Source organism: Scyliorhinus canicula, chromosome 9 (assembly GCF_902713615.1).
Source record: "Scyliorhinus canicula chromosome 9, sScyCan1.1, whole genome shotgun sequence".
NCBI lineage: Eukaryota > Metazoa > Chordata > Chondrichthyes > Carcharhiniformes > Scyliorhinidae > Scyliorhinus > Scyliorhinus canicula.
The window spans coordinates 33378913-33401151 of record NC_052154.1 but is presented as its reverse complement, the minus strand read 5'-3'; the positions used below and the strand labels follow the sequence as shown (position 1 = coordinate 33401151).

The 22239-nt window shown below is 51.4% G+C and overlaps 1 protein-coding gene across 1 annotated transcript in view; it reads right to left on the bottom strand.

Moving 5' to 3' along the window:
• Positions 1–20392, bottom strand: part of spg7 (SPG7 matrix AAA peptidase subunit, paraplegin) — a 90347-nt gene extending 69955 nt beyond the window's left edge. Inside the window, 1 exon segment of the mRNA XM_038806481.1 lies at positions 20109–20392. Within this exon segment, the coding sequence (XP_038662409.1) occupies positions 20109–20342 (234 nt within the window). The 5' untranslated portion in view covers positions 20343–20392.
• Positions 20393–22239: the final 1847 nt, after the last annotated feature.

Sequence of the window (22239 nt, the reverse complement as noted above, 5' to 3'; positions counted from 1 at the left end):
CCACCCATCCACTGGACACTACCCTGTCCTGGATCCCCCCAAGTGGCAGGCGTGGGGAGGATGGAATCTGTCTGCGTAGAAAGTCCCACACCTGCTAGTACCTTAAATCATTCCCTCTCGGCAGCCCAAATTTCTCCTCTAGCGCCTTCATGCTCGGAATGCTCCCTTCCAAGAACAGATCCCCATCCTCTCAATCCCAGCCCTCCGCCATGTTCGGAACCCACCGTCCATATTCCCCGAGGCAAACCTGTGATTGTCGCAAATTGGGGACCAAACTGATGCTCTCACTTCCCCCACATGCCTTCTCCATTGGCCCCAGATCCACAAAGTCGCCACCACTATACGGCTGGTGGAATACCATGCTGGCAGGAGCAGCAGGGGCACCATAACCAGGGCTGCCAAACTGGTGCCCGTGCACGAAGCGACCTCCATCTGCCCCAACCCGACCCCGCACCCACTTCCTTATCATAGCTATGTTGGCCACCCAGTAGTAATTACCAAAGTTTGACAGCGCCAGTCCCCCTTCCCCTTGGTTCCTCTCGAGCATCAATCTCCTCACCCACAGGGACTTTCTCACCCGCACAAAACCATAATCATTTTATTGACCTTCTTCAAAAAAAGACCACGGAAAGAAAATGGGGAGACACTGGAAAACGAACAAGAATTTTGGAGGATCGTCATTTTAACAGTCTGCACACTCCCCGTTAGTGTCAGTGGGAGCGCATCCCACCTCCGGAACTCGACCCTCATTTGCTCTACCAACCGAGACAAGTTCAACTTGTGCAACCGGCCCCAGTCCCGCGCCATCTGTATCCCCAAGTATCTAAAACTGTCCCCTACTAACCTAAACGACAGCCCCCTCAGCCAGACCTCCTGGCCCCTCACCTGGGACAACAAACAACTCACTTTTTGCCATGTTCAGCTTATACCCCGAGAACCGGCCGAATTCCCTCAGGATTCCCATGATTCCACCCATCCTAGACACTGGATCCGTGACTTTTTTTTTAAATTTAGATTACCCAATTATTTTTTCTAATTAAGGGGCAATTTAGCATGGCCAATCCACCTACTCTGCACATTTTTTTTTGGGTTGTGGGGGCGAAACCCATGCAGACACGGGGAGAATGTGCAAACTCCACACGGACAGTGACCCAGAGCAGGGATCGAACCTGGGACCTCAGCGCCGTGAGGCGGTTGTGCTAACCACTAGGCCACCGTGCTGCCCTGGATCCGTGACTTATAAGAGCAGGTCGTCGGCGGACAATGAGACTCTGTTCCCCCCCCCCAACCACCCTTCTTCCCCCCCCTCCACCACCACCACCCTTCTCCCCCCACCACCACCACCCTTCTTCCCCCCACCACCACCACCACCACCCTTCTCCCCCCACCACCACCACCCTTCTTCCCCCCCACCACCACCACCCTTTCCCCCCCCACCACCACCACCCTTTCCCCCCACCACCACCCCACCCTTCCCCCCCACCACCCCCACCCTTTCCCCCCCACCACCACCCCCCTTTCCCCCCCACCACCCCCACCCTTCTCCCCCCCCACCACCACCACCCTCTCCCCCCCACCACCACCACCCTTCTCCCCCCCACCACCACCACCCTTCTTCCCCCCACCACCACCACCCTTCCCCCCACCCCACCCCCTTTCGCCCCACCACCACCACCACCCTTTCCCCCCCCACCACACCACCCTTTCCCCCCCCACCACCACCACCCCCTTTCCCCCCCCACCACCATCCATTCCACCCTCTCCCCCCCACCACCACCACCCTTCTCCCCCCCACCACACCACCCCTTCTCCCCCCCACCACCACCACCCTTCTCACCCCCCACCCACCACCACCACCTCTCCCCCCACCACCACACCTTCCCCCCCCCACCACCACCACCCTTCCCCCCCCCCCACCACCACCACCACCACCACCACCCTTCCCCCACCACCACCACCACCCTTCCCCCACCCACCCTTCCCCCCCCCACCACCACCACCCTTCCCCCCCCACCACCACCACCACCCTTCCCCCCCCACCACCACCACCCTCCCCCCCCCACCACCACCACCCTTCCCCCCCCACCACCACCACCCGTCCCCCCCCCACCACCACCCTTTCCCCCCCCCCCACCACCACCCTTTCCCCCCCCACCACCACCACCCTTTCCCCCCCACCACCACCACCCTCCCCCCCCCACCACCACCACCCTTCCCCCCCCCCACCACCACCCTTCCCCCCCCACCACCACCACCCTTCCCCCCCCCACCACCACCACCCTTCCCCCCCCACCACCACCACCCTTCCCCCCCCCACCCCCACCCTTCCCCCCCCCACCACCACCCTTCCCCCCACCACCACCCTTTCCCCCCCACCACCACCACCCTCCTCCCCCCCCCACCACCACCACCCTTCCCCCCCCACCACCACCACCCTTTCCCCCCCACCACCACCACCACCCTTTCCCCCCACCACCACCACCACCCTTTCCCCCCCACCACCACCACCCTTTCCCCCCCCACCACCACCCTTTCCCCCCACCACCACCACCCTTCCCCCCCCCCCACCACCACCACCCTTCCCCCCCCCCACCACCACCACCCTTCCCCCCCCCCACCACCACCACCCTTCCCCCCCACCACCACCACCCTTCCCCCCCACCACCACCACCCTTCCCCCCCCACCACCACCACCACCCTTCCCCACCACCACCACCACCCTTCCCCCCCCCACCACCACCCTTCTCCCCCCCCACCGCCACCACCCTTCTCCCCCCCCACCACCACCACCCTCTCCCCCCCCACCACCACCACCCTTCTCCCCCCCACCACCACCACCCTCTTCCCCCCCACCACCACCACCCTTCTCCCCCCCACCACCACCACCCTTCTCCCCCCCACCACCACCACCCTTCTCCCCCCCCACCACCCTCCCACCACCACCACCCTCCCACCACCACCACCACCCTTCCCCCCCCCCACCACCACCACCACCCTCCCCCCCCCACCCCACCACCACCCTCCCCCCCCCCCACCACCACCCTCCCCCCCCCCACCACCACCACCCTCCCGCCCCCCTCCACCACCACACTCCCCCCCCCCCCCCCTCCACCACCACCCTTCTCTTCCCCCCCCCTCCCCCTCCCCCACCACCACCCTTCCCCTGGCTTTGTCTGGGCAGGCAAAACCCCGCGAGTAAAAAAGGGGATGCTTGAGCGGAGCCGGGGAGAGGGCCGGCTGGCGCTGCCAAATTTTAGTAACTATTGGGTGGTGAATATAGCCATGATCAGGAAGTGGGCGGTGGGGGAGGGTCGACATGGGAGTGTATGGAGGCGGCTTCATGCAAGAGCACCAGCTTAATGGCGTTGAGAACAGCGCCTCTGCCGTTCCTGCCGGCACGGTACTCCACCAGTCCCGTGGTAGTGGCAGCCCTGAGAGTCTGGGAGCAATGGAGGAGACATGTGGGAGAAGAGGGAGCATCAGTTTGTTCTCCAATCTGAAATAATCACCGGTTTGCCCCGGGAAGTATGGACGGGGGTTTTGGAAATGGCAGAGAGCAAGGATTGAGAGGATGGGGGATACGTTTATAGAGGGGAGCTTTCTGAGTTTGAGGGAGCTGGAGGAGAAGTTTGGATTGGCGAGGGGAAACAAATTCAGGTACCTGCAGCTGCGGGACTTCCTACGTAGGCAGGTTTCAACCTTAACGTTCCTACCACCAAGGGGGATACGGGAGCGTCTCTGACATTAACAAGAAACTTATGGGGTCAGAGGAGACGCAGACTGAGGAGCTGAAGCGCAAGTGGGAAGAGGAGTTGGGAGGAGAGATGGAGGACGGTCTATGGGCAGACGCGTTGAGTAGAGTCAACGCGTCCACAACATGTGCCAGGCTCAGCCTGATACAGTTCAAGGTCATTCACCAGGTTCACATGACAGTGGCCCGGATGAGCAGATTCTTTGGGGTGGAAGATAGGTGTGCAAAGTGTGCGGGAAGGCCAGCAAACCATGTCCACATGTTCTGGACATGTCCAAAGCTGAGGGGCTTTTGGCAGGGGTTTGCAGATGTCATGTCCACAGTGTTGAAAACAAGGGTGGCACCGAGTCCGGAGGTGGCGATTTTCGGAGTGTCGGAAGATCCGGGAATCCAGGAGGAGAAAGAGGCAAACGTTCTGGCCTTTGCTTCTCTGGTAGCCCGCAGACAGATACTATTAGCTTGGAGGGACACAAAGCCCCCGAAGTCGGAGACCTGGCGATCTGACATGGCTAGCTTTCTCTGGAGAAAATCAAGTTCGCCTTGAGGGGGGGTCAATGTTAGGGTTCGCCTGGAGGTGGCAACCTTTCGTCGACTTCTTTGCGTAAAATTAATCGTCAGCAGAAAGGGGGGGTTAGTTGAGCTTTGAGTATGGGGTTAATAAAGGTGGGACCTGTAAGGGAGGAAGATTCATGTATATTGTTTTCTTTTGTTGTAAAACCAAAACTACCTCAATAAAATGTTTATTAAAAAAAAGCTTATCTGGAGCCCCATATCCCTCAGCTTGTCTACTCCATTGAGCCCCTAACGTCATCCTGTATTTTGTTTCAATCCTTCTCTTCATTAACTAAACCACCTCTGCTTCACAAATTTGTGCTGTCTGTAAATTTTGAAATTGTAATTATGATTCCAGAGTCCAAACCCGCTTACACCCACCACCTCCCACCAACAAATGAAGATTCCATTGGTAGTCTAGAGAATTTTTATTTTTAACATTTACTGACTCAGAACACTAAAGTTTTTTTAAAACTGTTTCGGTCAAATTTCTTTTCTTTTTAAAATAAATTTAGAGTACCCAATTATTTTTCTTTCCAATTAAGGGGCAATTTATCTACCCTGCACATCTTTTGGTTGTGGGGATGAGACCCACGCAGACACGGGGAGAATGTGGTATTGGTTAAATTTCTGCTTTTATATGAATATAATTGAACTGGTATCTGAAGTATTGTTTTACTGCTCACGGTGTGTTAGCCCTGATACACAAAAGAACAGGAGAGGCCAGGCAATGTATCTTCCGCTGCATCCATTCAGTGACCACTTCTTAATCGCACATCCCGCATACACCCTCATTGCCCCAATCGCTACTTGTAATCTTACTGGGTACAACCACCACAATACTTTGGCCGAAAATCGCATCTTTTAACAAAAAAAAGTGATTACAATATTCTGTATAGTGAGGAAGCAACATGTTGCAAAGTATCCAGCTTCATGACTGCTACACCTTCAAATCAGAACCGGCTGCATATCTGTCAATCAGCAAAAGAAAATGGGTCTGAAAACCATAAAACTAACACAAGTTAAAAACAAGTTTTTTGCAAGGTTGCCTTGAGAATAAATTAGTGCAATAATGCTGATGGGTGTGGATGATTAACTGGGTAATCTTAATTTTACAATTGTCTGCTTTAGATTGTAAAGCATTGTCTCAGGCCATAAACTAGGCAAATGCAATTTTGTAGCTTGTACAAAATTAAGGAGACAAACTTAAACTTAAATATAAAAACGATGGAAAATACGCAGTGCAGATACATATGTTTTACCCATTTGGAAGAGATCCAATTTTGAAGAGAGACTTGAGAACTTTGGTGTTTTTTCCACTGGAGATTTGAGGTATGACCCAAGAGATCTTCAAAACTACAAAGGGTTATGATAGAATAAATAAGCACATTAGAAACAGGAGCACTGCAGGCCTTTCAAACGCACTCTGCCATTCAGTAAGATCATAGCCTATCTTCCTGCACGATTTCCATATCACTTGATTTCCACAGTATCAAACAAGCAATTGATCGGTGTCTTTTTTAAATAAATTTAGAGTACCCAATAAATTTCTTCCAATTAAGGGGCAGTTTAGCGCGGCCAATTCACCGAGCCCGCACATCTTTAGGTTGTGGGGGCGAAACCCACACAAACACGGAGAATTTGCAAACTCCACACGGACAGTGACCCCGAGCCAGGTTCAAACCTGGGACCCCGGGACCGTTAGGCAGCAGTGCTAACCACTGTGCCACCATGTTGCCCCAATGGTGTCCTTAACATACCCAATTATTAAGCATTCACAGTTCTCTGGAGTGGAGCGATTCACACCACTTTCAAGTGAAGAAAGTTCTCGTCTCAGTCCTTGTTGACCCCTTACTCTGAAACTGTGACCTTTAGATCTAGACGCCAGGTCACGGAAATAGTCTCCCAGCATCTACCCGAATAACAAAGAAAAGTACAGCACAGGGACAGGCCCTTCGGCCCTCCAAGCCTGTGCCGATCATGATGCCCGAACTAAAAAAACCTTCTGCGCTTACTCGGTCCGTATCCCTCTATTTCCTCCTTATTCATGTACCCATCCAGATGCCTCTTAAATGTTGCTAATGTGCCTGCTTCCACCACATTCTCTGGCAGTGCACTCTAGGCACCCACCACTCTCTGTGAAAAACGCACCCCGCACATCACCCTTAAACTTTTCCCCTCTGGAGGGCGGCACGGTGGCACAATGGTTAGTACTGCTGATTCACGGTGCCAAGGACCCAGGTTCTATCCCAGCCCTGGGTCACTGTCCAGGTGGAGGTTGTATAGTCTCCGTAGCTGCGTGGGTCTCACCCCACAACCCAAAGATGTTTAGGGTAGGTATATTGGCCACGCTAAATTGCCCCTTGATTGGAAAAAAGTAATTGGGTACTCCAAATTTTAACAAAAAACTTTCCCCCTCTCACTTGAACCTGTGCCCCCTTGTAATTGACCCGAATCCCATGTGATTTTAGTTTTTGTACCAGTCTGCAATATGGGACCTTGTCGAACACCTTGCAAAAGTCCATAGAAACTACATCCACAGCCCTTCCCGCATCAATTTTCTTTGTCACCAAAGGAGGAAGTGTTGAGTATCCTAAATTGCATTATGGTAGACAAGACCCCGGGCCCGATTGGGATCTATCCCAGGTCACTGCGGAATTCAAGGGGAGAAATAGCTGGGGCCTTAACAGATATCTTCACGACTTCCAGTGGTCACACACACGGCAGCTCCTGCTAAGATCACAGAAAAGAGCTCTTTTTTAAGCAATATGGAGTGGTATTTTTATGAAAAAGTATAGGTGAATCTTGGAGGAGTATTTTCCCCCAGGAATTATATGTTTCTATGTTTCCAGTCCTGCAGAAACAGTGTAGGATTTGGCTGGGGCTGCAGCAGAGAGACAAAAGCCTATTCAGCATGCAGGCGGGGGAAGGGCTGTGTTAGAGGCTTCAAGCTGACCTGAGGGCCCTTGTGAAAGCTGGATTCTAGCAGCAAAGGGAACAACTGGAAAAGATCTCACCAAGGGCTCTTTTAAGGGCCCGCAACGGCACGGATTTGATTTTTCCCCAGGTGGGAATGCAGCCTCGGCGCTTGGCGGCCGGTGGATGGGCTGGACTAGAAGTGAAGTGACCAGAAAATCAACTTTGCAGCAGAAGAAGGTGCGAGGCAAAAAGGACAAGATGGTGGTGGGCAGGGAACCGGCAGTGGGCGAGGGAGCAGCAGGAGCTGCTGCTGCGCTCCTTCCAGGAACTAAAAGCTGAGATGCGGAGCCATTGAGGGCATCGCTGGACAGGCTCGGGGCGACTCAGACGGCTAAGGCTGCGGAGATTCGGGAGCTGCAGCAAAAGGCTTCGGAGAACGAGGACAAACACCTCCGCCTGGCGGTGAAGGTGGAGTCGCACGAGGCGCTTCACAAGAAATGGTTGGCAAGGATGGAGGAGATGGAGAACCACTCCTGCCGGAAGAAACTGCGGATTTTGGGCCTCCCGGAGGGGCTGGAAGGTTCGGATTTGGGGTCCTACGTGGTCCTGATGCTGAACTCGCTGATGGGTGCGAGGTCGTTCCGGGGACCCATGGAGCTGGAGAGTGCCCATCGGGTGCGGCTGCGGAAGCCCGGGCCGAACGAGCCAACCAGGGCGGTGCTGGTCCGATTTCAACGCTTGATCGACCGTGAGTGTGTGCTTCGTTGGGCGAAGACGGACAGGAGTAGTAAGTGGGAGAATACGGAGATCAGGATCTACCAGGACTGGAGTGCAGAGGTGGCGAAGAGAAGGGCTGGGTTTAACCGGGCGAAGGCAGTGCTCCACAAGAAGGGGGTCAGGTTTGGCCTGTTACAGCCGGCACGCCTGTGGGCCACTTATAAAAGACCGTTAACTTTATTTTGACTCCCCGGAGGGGGCCTGGACTTGTGTCCAGGCAGAGAAGCTGGACTTGAACTGAGGACTGGGAGCTGGGGAACGTTGTACGCAGCCCGGTGGCTTTGTCCTCCTTGATGTCCTTTCACTCTTTTTGGTTCTATTAGACGATGCTTTTTTTTGCTGTCTTGCCTTTTCTTTTCTGCTTTGCGAGACTGTTATCTGTTTACTTGGGTGTTTTATCATATCATGTTGGGATTTTTATTATTTCACTGGTTACGGGTTTGGGTGGGGTTCGCGGCCCTGTTGGGTCATGTGCCTGTCTTCCCGCGTTTTGGGTCGGGGGTGGGGCTTGGGATGGGGGTCGCGGGCCTCTCTCCCGCGCTGGAGAAGCAGGGGGCGGGGGCGGCATTGGGGGAATGGTTGGGGGACACTGGGGAGGGTAATTGGGGTGGCGGGAGCAGCCGGGGTCAGCAGGAGTCGGCTGACTTACGGAAGTACAATGACCGGGGCTAATCACCTGGAATGTGAGGGGACTGAATGGGCCGGTCAAACGGTCCCGCATGTTCGCGCACCTGAGGGGGCTGAAGGCGGAAGTGGCTATGCTTCAGGAGACGCACCTGAAGGTGGCGGATCAGGTCAGGTTGAGGAAGGGCTGGGTGGGCCAAGTGTTTCATTCGGGGCTGGATGCAAAAAAACTGGGGGGTGGCGATCCTGGTGGGGAAGAGGGTGTCGTTTGAGGAGTCGAGTGTGGTGGCAGACAGCGGCGGGAGGTACGTGATGGTAAGCGGCAAGCTGCAAGGGGAGCGGGTGGTGCTGGTCAATGTATATGCCCCGAATTGGGATGATGCGGGTTTCATGCGGCGCATGTTGGGCCGGATTCCAGATTTGGAGGTGGGGGGCCTGATAATGGGGGGGGGGGGGGGATTTCAACACCATGCTGGATCCGCCACTAGATCGATCCAGTTCATGATCGATGCAGTGGAAGGGGAGGCAGAGATAGTGGTGGCGCTGGATGCGAAGAAGGCCTTTGATAGGGGGTTTATGGACCAGATGGGAGGGGTGGATCCTTGGAGGTTCGTGAGGCTGAGGGCCAGGGAATTTTCATACTTCTCCCATGTGCATAAGGCCTACTCCCGGATCGACGACTTTGTTTTGAGTAGGGCGCTGATTGCGGGGGTAGTAGACGCCGAGTACTCGGCGATAGCCATTTCTGACCATGCCCCGCATTGGGTGGACCTCGAGCTGGGGGAGGAGAGGGACCAGCGCCCGTTGTGGCGCTTGGAGGTGGGGCTGTTGGCGGACGAGGATGTGAGGGGGCGGGTTTGAGGATGCATCGAGGTACCTGGAGGCCAACGATAATGGGGAGGTCCGAGTGGGGACGGTCTGGGAGGCGCTGAAGGCGGTGGTTCGGGGAGAGTTGATCTCCATTCGGGCCTACAGGGAGAGAGGGGAGCAGAGAGAAAGGGAGAGATTGGTGGGGGAGATCAGGAGGTACGTGGAGGCCCCGGAGGAGGGATTGCTGAGGGAGCGCCGCAGCCTTCGTGCTGAGTTCGACTTGTTGACCTCCAGAAAGGCGGAGGCTCAATGGAGAAAGGCTCAGGGTGCGGTGTACGAGTATGGGGAGAAGGCGAGTAGGATGCTGGCACACCAGCTCCGTAAGCGGGATGCGGCTAGGGAGATTGGTGGAGTTAAGGACCGGGGAGGAAATGTGGTGCAGAGGGGGGGGGGTAGACATTAATGGGGTCTTCAGGGACTTTTATGAGAGACTATATCGGTCCGAACCTCCGGCAGTTTTTGGACCGGCTGAGATTCCCAAGGGTGGAGGAGGGACGGGTGGAGGGTCTGGGGGCGCCAGTTGATCTTGACGAACATGAAGTCGGGGAAGGCGCCGGGGCCGGATTGGTTCCCGGTTGAATTTTACAAGGCGTCTGCAGACCTGCTGGGCCCCCTGTTGGTTAGGACCTTCAACGAGGCGAGGGGGGGGGGCTTTGCTCCTGACGATTTCTCGGGCGCTGATCTCCTTGATCCTTAAGCGAGACAGGGATCCCCTGCAGTGTGGGTCATACAGGCCTATCTCACTCCTGAATATGGAAGCCAACTTGTTGGCAAAGATCTTAGCCACGAGGATAGAAGATTGCGTGCCGCAGGTTATCCACGAGGATCAAACGGGGTTTGTGAAGGGGAGGCAGCTGAACAGTAATATACGGAGGCTCTTGAACGTTATTATGATGCCGGCAGTGGAAGGGGAGGCAGAGATAGTGGTGACGCTAGATGAGGAGAAGGCCTTTGATAGGGTCGAGTGGGGGTACTTGTGAGAGGTGCTGGAAAGGTTCGGGTTTGGGGAGGGGTTTGTCAGTTGGGTGAGGCTGTGGTACGAGGCCCCGATGGCGAGTGTGGCCACGAATAAGAGGAGGTCGGAGTATTTTCGACTATACCGAGGGATGAGGCAGGGGTGTCCCCTGTCCCCCCTACTTTTTGCGCTGGCAATTGAACCCCTGGCTATGGCGCTGAGGGATTGGAGGGGGCTGGTCCGGGGTGGGGAGGAGCACCGAGTGTCGCTCTATGCGGATGACCTATTGTTGTATGTGGCGGAACAGGTGGAGGGAATGCCGGTGGTGATGGGGATTCTCTGGGAATTTGGGGATTTCTCAGGGTATAAGCTTAACTTTGGGAAAAGCGAGCTGTTTGTGGTACACCCGGGGGACCAAGAGGGGGGATTGGGAGGCTCCCACTGAAAAGGGCGGAGAGGAGCTTCAGGTACTTGGGGGTTCAGGTGGCCAGGAGCTGAGGGGCCTTGCATAAGCTAAACCTCACAAGGCTGGTGGAGCAAATGGAGGAGGGGTTTAAGAGGTGGGACATGCTGCCGCTGTCTTTGGTGGGTAGGGTGCAGTCAGTCAAGATGACGGTGCTCCCGAGGTTTCTGTTCCTGTTCCAGTGCCTCCCCATCCTTATCCTGAAGGCCTTTTTCAGGCGCATTACGGGGTTTGTGTGGGCACACGGGACTCCAAGGGTGAGACGTGTGTTCTTGGAGCAGGGCAGGGATGGGGGGGGGGGGGGGGGGGGGGGGGGGGGCTGGCGTTGCCCAACCTCTGTGGGTATTATTGGGCTGCCACGTAGCGATGGTGCGTAAGTGGGTAATGGACGGGGAGGGGGCGGCATGGAAGAGGCTGGAGATGGCATCCTGTGTTGGTACAAGCTTGGAAGTGCTTGCAACGGCGCCGCTACCGCGCCCTCCGACAAGGTATACCACGAGCCCGGTGGTGGCAGCTACCCTCAAGATTTGGGGGCAATGGAGGGAGGTGGGGTCCCCGATACGGGGGAACCACCGGTTTGTTCCGGGGAGACTTGATGGCGGGTTCCTGAGTTGGCACAGGGCAGGTGTCATGAGGCTGGGGGACCTGTTCATAGACGGGAAGCTTGCGAGCCTGGGTGAGCTGGAAGGGAAGTTCAGGCTCCCCCGGGGAACACCTTTAGGTACATGCAAGTAAGGGCGTTTGTCAGGCGGCAGGTGGCGGGGTTCCCCCTGCTGCCGCTGCGTGGGGTCCAGGACAGGGTGCTCTCGGGGGTATGGGTTGGAGAGGGGAGGATCTCGGAAGTGTACCAGGTGATGCAGGAGGTAGACGAGGCCTCGGTGGAGGAGCTGAAAGATAAATGGGAGGAGGAGCTGGGTGAGGAGATTGAGGGAGGGACGTGGGCGGATGCCCTAGAAAAGGTGAACTCCTCCTCTTCATGTGCGAGGCTTAGCCTCATACAGTTTAAGGTACTGCATAGGGCTCATATGACCGGGACAAGGATAAGCCGGTTTTTTGGGACCCAGGACAGGTGTATTAGGTGCTCAGGGAGCCCAGCAAACCATGTCCACATGTTCTGGGCATGCCCAGCGCTGGGGGAATTTTGGAAGGGTGTAGCAAGGACGGTATCGAGGGTGGTAGGATCCAGGGTCAATCCAGGCTAGGAACTCGCAATATTTGGGGTTGCAGTGGACCCGGGAGTGCTGGTGTTCTGGCCTTTGCGTCCCTAATAGCCCGACGGAGCATTCTTCTTCAGTGGAAGGATGCGAGGCCCCCCAAGCGTGGAGGCCTTGGTCAACGATATGGCGGGGTTTATTAAATTGGAGAGGGTGAAATTTGCCCTAAGGGGGTCAGCGCAGGGGTTTTTCAGGACATGGCAACCATTCCTAGATCTCCTGGCAGAACGGTAAAAACAAAAGGTCAGCAGCAGCAGCAACCCGGGGGGGGGGTTCTGTTTTTTTTTGTTCTTAGAATTTTCTGTTATTATTTTCTTTTCTGTGAAAATGTGAAAATTTGAATAAAATTTTTTTTAAAACATATCTTCACATCCTCTTTGACCACAGGCGAGAGAATAGCCTATGTTGGAGGCGGCATGGTGGCGCAGTGGTTAGCACTGCTGCCTCACGGCACTGAGGACCTGGGTTCGATCCTGGCCTCGGGTCATTGTGCAAACTCTGTTTGTACATCCTCCCCGTGTCTGCGTGGGTTTCACCCCCACAGCCCAAAAGATGTGCAGGATAGGTGGATTGGCCACGCCAAATTGCCCCTTAATTGGAAAAAAATATTGGGTACTCTAAATTGTAAAAGAAAGCCAAGGAGAGCGTAGGGAATTAGTTAATATCCAAGTTCTAAAAATATTGTAACTGCAGTTGAAATACAAGCTTGCATTGTTCTGAGTCAAGGTCAGCTTGGGGTTAAACCTTACATCAGCCTCTCAAACAGGCTTCAAAGGGAGCACAGCCAGTAAGTCAAATATCAATGTGAGTGATAGTAGAGACCACCATTCAGAAGTCACAATTCAAAACTTGTAAACGTAAGGTTACTGGCACAAGTGTTGCCTGTCTTTTTTCTCTCTCTCTCTTAGCCTGTGTTCTTCCTTATGCCCTGCTGGGCTTCTGCTTCTTTTATTATGTGTTTTTGTTGTTTTTGAAGTGTACTAACTTAATTTTTGCAATAAAACTCAATCATGCACCACCACCGGACCCTCGAAAACTATGTGATCCTACAGAAACCAAAACTTTCACAGTACTAACGTTGTCCCTAAACTATGTTTGTTGGACACCGCCTGCGTGTTGCACTGCTCATCCCCTTTACGATTTCCAAGTGCATTCTCCCTGTGTCTGCGTGGGTTTCACCCCCACAATTCAAAGATGTGCAGGGTAGGTGGATTGAGCACGCTAAATTGCCCCTTAATTGGAAAAAATAATTGGGTACCCTAAATTTATTTTTTAAAAATAAAAAAAAAGATTTACAAGTGTGTGAACCTTAAGATTCATCGAACAGTTATAGCACTGAAGGAGCCCATTTCAATTGTGTCCGTACTGACTCCCTGGAAGAGCAACTCACATTGCTCAATTCCCTTGTCTTTTCTCCGAATCCCTGGAATTTTTTTCATTCAGATAACCCTTTTGAAACCCACAATTGAATCTGTTTCCACCCAAGCTCCAGGCACTGCAAGCCAGTTCCTAACCACCCAGTAGGTAAAACAAAATGTATGTCCACATGTAGCCTTGGGACCTTTTGGCATTCACCCTAAATTGGTGTCCTCTGGCTCTCAACTTTTCCACTTTTCCGGAGCAGTTTCTCTATTTACTTGGTCTCCCTTAGCCTGTCCTGCAAGTTACAACCTCAAACAACTCTTAACAGTAAACAATAACTATAAACAATCCATTGGTTCTTAAGAAAGCACACAGTTAACAGTCTATTGTACAAGTACTTTTTTTGTTTAAGCTGAGTGATGCCCGCTATTCAATAGATGTGTAAGACACCCAGTGCAGTCAGGTGCCCTCAGCTTGCCTACAGATCTCTGGATGGGCTTAATATGTGACACACCAGCCACAATATGGCCAGCAGCCACATCATTTATTAGCATAACTATGGTTTGTAATAGTCAGTTGTGGTAGTTTCTGTTTATTTGCTGCAATTGCTCATTATCCGGTATTTGCTGACTTATATTGGTGCCAAGTTTCCCAACACATTAAATTGAAAATACCTACTTTTGAATTCCACTTAATCTTTACACCACTGCAATTACCAACAATCTTCCATTCCTGCTGAAACACTCCATTCATTTAAATTGAGCTTTCTATGCATTCTCATTTCTTTGCCTCACGATTAGTACAGAGCCCAAGGCTCCTCAGACAGCACCGCTGAAACCCACAAACACAACCATCTAGAAGCAGAAGGGAACACCACCACCTGCAAGTTCTCTGCCATGACACTCACCACCCTGACTTGAAAATACATTGTCATTCCTTCGCTGTTGCTGGGACCTCCCTCCCCAACATCAATTTGGGTGTACTGACGACACCATGCAAGAAAGCAGCGCACCACCACCTTCTCAAGGGCAATCGCACCACCACCTTCTCAAGGGCAATTGGTAATGGGCAATGAATGCTGGCTTGGCCAGCGAAGCCCACATCCCACAAATTAATAAGTACAGAGCCTTCAGCAGTCTTTCCACTGATCTCGTCAACCGAGTTTCCACTCATCCCTCCTAATAACTCCTTCAGTTCAGCATCCCCTGATGGTGGTTAAGGGAAAACTGTTTGCCTAAACACCCAAGAATTCCTGTGCTGTTCTATGAAACAGAGCTCTGGTATGTTGTACAACCATGGGCAAACAGGAGGCTTGGCTTAACTGCTGAACCAAAACATAAACGGAAATTAGGTACAGGATCAGAACCCTATTTTATTTAATTCGCAAGTGCAAACTGTTTCACTGGTATGCATTTTTTTTTTTTAATGTTTTTATTCAGGTTTTTTATTTTATACGATACAAAATAAACAAGTCTGTGTAGTCCAGACACAATTTACAAAACCCAAACATTGGAGATAACCCCCAAGATCCTATCCCCTAACCACACTCCCAGTCCTTTTTATTTTACTTTTGTGACAACCTACCAGGGCCTAGCATTTAGGCCAGATTAAAATTTGCCATTTTAAATTAAAGAATCGGACACTTTCGCTCCAGCACAGCCTCATGGGAATTCAAACTGGCCAAGTTCGAATACGCTAGAGGTCAGACAGGCTGCCAAGGTATGTCTGACCCTGCCCTGTCAATCGGCCATCAAGCAATAATCGATCCGATTGAAATGCACCGGCCTATTGCTGCAAACCCTCAGGCGCCTCGATTTCCCGCCTTATTTGGCAAGGTGTACTTGCAAACACAGCCACTGGAGATGGACACAAGGGGCGGCCCAGGAGATTCGTGAATCGGATCGCTGGGCACTAAAAGCCTTGATACCCCATTGGCAAAAGGCCACAGGAAGTGGAAAAAGGGCACGAAGCCAAAGGGAGATAAAAACAGGCACTCTGACCCCTTGGGAGTGAAGACTCGGCATGCGAGGTGACCTTGACTAGATCAGTGCAGTGAAGACAAGACCTGAAATTACCAGAAGGAAGGAACCACCAACGAGAACCACCTTCATTAAGACAGGCCAGAGGAGTTCCAACGATCAGATCCGTAGCCTACCAAGCCATCTTTATGGGTAGTATACACCGATCTTGGGTACCTCTCGTATTTTTGTGGGTAATAGAAGAGGCAATTGTTTTCAATTAATATCGTTGAATTTTGACCTTGTGTTTGTGGTTGGCCAGGCTTCTCTGGCACGGTTCACATTTGTCCTCCACCTCCAGGAATAACCTGTTCATTCGGGTTCTGGTTAGGTGCGCCTTGTGCACCACTTTGATCTGCATGAGGCTCAGCCTTGTGCAGGGAGGTGGAGTTGGCTCTGCTCAGTGCTTCGCTCCAGAGTCCCCCTTCTTACCTCCGACCATAGTTTGTCCTCCCATTCCTGTCTTGCTCCGTTGAGTGGTGTCCTCGCCCTTTAACAGTCATCCGTACATGTCCCCGCAGTTCCCCTTTTCCATAACGTCTGCTTCCAGCAGTTCCTCCAGCAAGTGTCCCTCAGGGCCCTAAAGTACCTCATCGTTGCCTTGCTGAGAACATTTTTTGATCTGTAAATGTTGGAGCTCCTGTCCGTTCAGTAGCTCCAATCTTTCTGTCAGCTCGTCCAGCGCTGCAAGTCTATCTCTATGTAGAAGTCGCTAATCGCTAGTACAGGACGACCCCCCCCCCGTCCTGTCTCCACTTCTTAAAAGTGCAGTCTCGAGGGGCAGCGGTTAGCATTGCTGTCTCACAGTGCCGAGGTCCCAGGTTCAATCCCGGCTCTGGGTCACTGTCCGTGTGGAGTTTGCACGTTCTCCCCGTGTTTGCGTGGGTTTCGCCCCTACAACCCAAAGATATGCAGGGTAGGTGGATTGACCACGCTAAATTGCCCCTTAATTGGAAAAAATAAATTGGGTGCATAAATTTTTTTTTTAAACTTAAAGGCATTTGAAGACTACACATGGCAAGTTGGAGGATAAATCTTTTGATTTTTTTCAAAGAATGCAGCGAGAACCTATATCAGCTGAAATCCTGAGCAGAAATGTAACATTGAATGACGAAGCAAGTGAGAAGTGAGCACCAAGCAGGCTCACCTATCGCATTTAACGTAAGAAATAATGGTGTGTTGCAAATGTCGAAAGCCGTGTGTCGCAAACATCAGCCAGTTAGTAAAAGTAGGGCCCTGGGAAAAAAAGTTGAAAAACACTCCTCCGCGACAGTGAGTATTCCAGTGGTGCATGGTACAACTCTGTGCATGGCCAACTTTGCAAGATGATCGTTGATTACATCCTTGTTTGGGATCATAACATTCCAGAACATGATGCATGTCTTCGTCCCGGCCTCAACAGAATCAGGACCATCCAATTAAAGCTTAACCCAGCAAAATGCAGATTCAGGGTCAACCATGTTCTTTACGTGGACCATTTACTCACAAATGTTGGTGAAAACCCCGATCCAGACAAAACGACAGCTAAACTACAGGTGGCCATTCCCATGGGAAAGCATGCTTTAGTGTTTTCTTGTATGACAAATGATCTTTCTGAGTTCATCTCGTGTTATACTGAGGGAATTGGACTTATTTTTCAACTTATTTACCAGGACATCGAATGGTGTGGGAAGAGCACAACACAGCAGTCTTCAACAGACTCAAACAAGCGCTTGGAGCCCCACCGGTCTTACAACACTTGAGTACGTGCTAGGGCAGCACGGTAGCACACATGGATAGCACTGTGGTTTCACAGGTCCCAGGTTCGATTCCCCGCTGGGTCACTGTCTGTGCGGAGTCTGCACGTTCTCCCTGTGTCTGTGTGGGTTGCCTCCGGGTGCTCCAGTTTCCTCCCACAGTCCAAAGACGTGCAGGTTAGGTGGATTAGCCATGATAAAAATTGCCCTGTGACACCAAATAGGTTGCACAGTAAGAAGTCTTACAACACCAGGTTAAAGTCCAACAGGTTTGTTTCAAACACGAGCTTTCGGAGCACGGCTCCTTCTTCAGGTGAATGGAAAGGCTTGTTCCAGAAATGTTTATATAGACACAGTCAGAGATGCCCCGGAATGCGAGCACCTGCAGGCAATCAAATCATCAAAGATGCAGAGAGAGAGGTAACTCCAGGTTAAAGAGGTGTGATCGCGCCTCTTTCAGGAAGTCAGGAAGATCGCGCACATCTCCACATCATGGCTACCAAATAGGTTAGGAGGGGTTATTGGGTTACGGGGATAGGGTGGAAGGGGTCGAGGCCGCTGGCAACAGAGCCGCTTCCGCTGTCCCCAGGGGGATACAGCTGAAAGTGGTGCATAGGGTGCACCTGACAAAGTCGAGGATGTTTCAGTTGTTTGAGGAGGTGGTGGACTTTTGTGAGCGGTGGGAGGGGTCTGGCCAATGATGTACACAAGTTCTGGTCCTGCCCAAAGTATGAGAGGTCATTCTTCAACACCATGTCAGTGAACTTGCACATGGATTTGAAGCCCAGCCCCCTGGGGGCCATATTTAGGGTGTTGGACTTGCTGGAGTTGTGACAGGAACAGATGTTTTAGCCTTCGCCTCACTGATTGCTCGCAGGTGGGTCCTGTTGGAGTGGAGCACAGCTTCTCCGTCTTGTGCTTGGTGTTGCTGGGGGAGTTGGAGTTCCTCTATTTGGAGACAGTCAAGTTTATTTTGAGTGGTGCGAGTGAGGGGTTCCACAAGAGATGGGGTTTGGGTCTTTTTTGGGGTATTATGAGGGTGTTAGAGGTGGGTCACGGGTTTTTGTTTTGCTATGTTGAGTTGAATACTTAAAATGTATTTTACCACACAGTGAATCCGCAGAGACTCAGGGCATACCACGCTCACCAATTTGTCTCCAGGGAATTTCCCAACTTTGCACGCGCGTGGGACTGCGAGAATATCACGAGCAGCCCCCGTAGCCACAGTAAAACAGTTTGGCTGAATGAGCAGTTCGCTCAGCCAAGCAGCTTCTCAAGAAATGTGCATGGGATCACACAGATTACTATTCTGCACTCCTTAGCCTTTCGAATCTACCATGTCAGGTCCTGCCATCGTCAGCACAACGACATTTATCCAAGTGCACCAGGACCACGATTCCTACTGCTAAGGCTCTGCTACACCTCAAACTTTAAACCAACATAAATCAGGCCCTCCTGCAGCACAGATTGCAAAACAAAACGCAATATGATCGAGATGCCCATAGACTCAGGTGAAACGGTCAGGATTCAGCCGGCACATGGTCATGATCATTCGGTGGTGGTATTCCCCCACAGCCGAACAGCTATGCGCTAGTCTCAAATGGTGTCCACTATGTACATAATTGGCATCACTTCAGCAGCAGCAGAACCAGCACCAGCAGATAACACACCCCTTCAGTCTTCCAACCTATGCAGGGAGTCTGCACCAACAAAGATGCAGACGCCTACAGAGGCCAACACAGCTACTCCTGCACCTGACGATCACAGGTGAAACATCCCATGCTGCTACCAGTGAGGACACTGGTCACAGAAAGACCACAACACCACCAACCAGTGTAATCAGGGTGCCTCAGCAGGCCAAACACAAGATTCCAGGACTTAATTACCATTTAGCCTTTAACTGACTTGCGAAGTTCAGCTTGCTTTCCAACAGAAAAGAGGATGGAGAAGATGTGATGGGCTATGCACCAGTTGCCCAATCCGTGCCTCATATGTATATTTGTAAATAATTATGCATTGTCAGTTTGTTTTATTGCATGTCACACAATGGTCTATACATAATTTCCAATGGCACCCATTGTAATATACCGTGCCACTGGGTATCTCAACTAAACAGGGAGGATATAGATAGTGGTCACATGAGAATATGATGTCACATTTACAAAAGAGGTCACGTGGCAGATGTGTGGGAGTTATCCCCAGGATCTCAGGTACAGCGCAAGTAGTGTATATAACTGCTGTATATAGCTGCTGAGCCTAGCAATAAACTAACTTGGTTGGAAGTCTTTGATGTCAGTGATTTAGGTAACCCACAACATTTCACATTGGTCATTAATATGCCAGGAAAAGCAACAGTCCCAGAGGGCAACACAGTGGCGCAGCAGTCAGCACTGCTATCTCACAGCACTGAGGACCTGGAATTTGCACATTCTCCCCATGTCTGCGTGGGTCACATCATACAACCCAAAGGATGTGTAGGGTAGAAGGATTGGCCACGTTAAATTGCCCCTTAATAAAACAAATGGAAAAGCAAAGGTCCCAACACTGATCCTTGGAGAACTCCACGACTAATCTTCCTCCTAATTGATGGATCAAATTGCTGTTTCGATGTTGCAGGATTTTATTCTGTACTTCCTTTTCAATAATTGAAGTTTGTATCTTTGGTCCGAAATGTCCAACTTAATTTTCAGTAATTTTCTTCTTCACCCCATCATGTAATGTTATATAACAGGCCTGCAATGAGTACTGACTTTGAACTACCAAGTAGAAGGTACACTCATTTCACATCTACATCAAATGGAAGTTCTTTTTTAAAAAAAATCAATGTATCATTCCCTCGGACAGTAATATAAACAACGCTCACTCACATTTAATATAGGATCCCTGGCTTGGTGACAGCAAGAACTACAGAAGTCAAAACGTGTCCTTTTCAAGTCACAGCCTCGACAGGCAAAGGCTCGTCCCAGGGCCGCTTCCTGGAAAACAGCGTTCAAACTAAAAGCCCGAAATTGCACAAGCTTTCTGCTGCAGGCAGACAATACCGATGGCAGGTTTCTCACACAGCTCCTGTGATACCGCTGCCAGGCTATCCAGGCGGCCATCTTGAAACAGCTTCCCCTCCCCCGCCCCGGTGACCTGCCACCGCGTCAGAAACACCTCAGCGCAGGCGCAGTACTGTCCGGTGGAGACAAAAAGGTTGAGTCATGCCAATTTGGCAGCCTGATGGACAGAATGTCCCGGCTGTGCAGCCAAACAAATCCTTTGCAAAAACAAAACAGTGCCCTTTGTTGAGTGATAAAAAATAAAGAATAATTTTGCAGTTTCACAAACTAACATGGAAATTTACAAGCAATCTTACTTCCAACAAATATTCAATCACAATTGGGCAGCATGATGGCACAGTGGTTAGCACTGCTGCCTCACAGCACCAGGGACACGGGTTGAATTCTTTTTTTTTCTTATAAATTTAGTGTACCCATTTCATTTATTTTTTCCAATTAAGGGGCAATTTAGTGTGGCCAATCCACCTAGCCTGCACATTTTTGGGTTGTGGGGTCGAAACCCACGCGAACACGGGGAGAATGTGCAAACACCACACAGACAGTGACCGGGATCGAACCTGGGATCTCGGCGCCGTGAGGCTGCAGGGCTAACCCACTGCGCCACCGTGCTGCCCCCATGGGTTGAATTCTGACCTTGGGTGACTTGTCTGCGGACTTTGCAGATTCTCCCTGTGACTGCGTGGGTTTCCTTCGGGGGGCTCAGGATTCCTCCCACAGTCCAAAGAAATGCAAGTTAGCTGGATTGGCTATGATACCCCTTAGTGTCATTGCCCCTTAGTGTTCAAAGGTTAGGTGGGGCTATGGGGATAGGGTGGGGCAGTAGGCCAAGTTAGAGTGCTGTTTCTTTTCCTTTTAAAAATTTTTTTCAATAATTTTAAAATACCCAATTAATTTTTTCCAATTTGGGGCAATTTAGCGAAGCCAAACCACCTACTCTGCACATCTTTAGGGATTCTATGATTACTTGGGCTGTATCATCAAAAGAAGTTCAGAAAGTATTGCAAGTTTCAGAAATACAGAATGATCACAGCACAGAAGGCAACCATTCTGCCCATCATGTCCATGCCAGCTCTCTGTGAGAGAAACTCAGCAAGTCCCAGTTACTTGCTTTTCCTCAATGTGAACCCTGCAAATTGTTCCTCTTTGGATAATTATGCAATACCTTGTCAAAGCTTTTAATCTGCCTCCACAAGACTCTCTGGTAGAGTATTTCACATCCTAACCACCGCTGCATATATTTGTGAATAAATGAATAAATATTAATCAGTTATCAGGTTCTCAACTCTTCCTATGTCCCTCCTAGAGCCCTCATGCTTTTGAACACAATGATCAAATCTCCTCTCAATCTTCTCTTCTCGAAGGAGAACAGTCCCAGCTTCATCAATCAATCCATGTAACTGAATCCCTACTGTGCAGAAGGAGGCCATTTGGCCCATCGAGACTGCACTGACTTTCCAAAAGAGCATTCTACCAAGGCTCACGCCCTCGCCCTATCTCCGTATCCCTACACATTGGTCATGACCAATCCACCTAATTTACACCTATTTGGATTGTGAGAGGAAACCAGAGCACCCGAGGAAACCCACACAGACATGGAGAGAACATGCAAATTCTATAGGGAGAGTCATCCAAAGTCGGAATTGTACCCGGGTCCCTGCCACTGTGAGGCAACAATGCTAACTATTGTGCCACCATGCCGCCCATAATTTAATGGTTCATGATAAATTAATTGCTTTGTATTCTATGCTTCCAAATATAAAATCCAGGATCCATCCTGATATCACCTATGTTTTATTAGCTGCTTTCTCAATCTTCCGTGTCACCTTCTATGATTTGTGCACTGTTTTTTATTCATTTGTGGAATGTGGGTGTTGCTGGCGAAGCTAGCAATTATTACCCATCCCAATCCCCTTTCAGAAGGTAGTGATGAGCCACC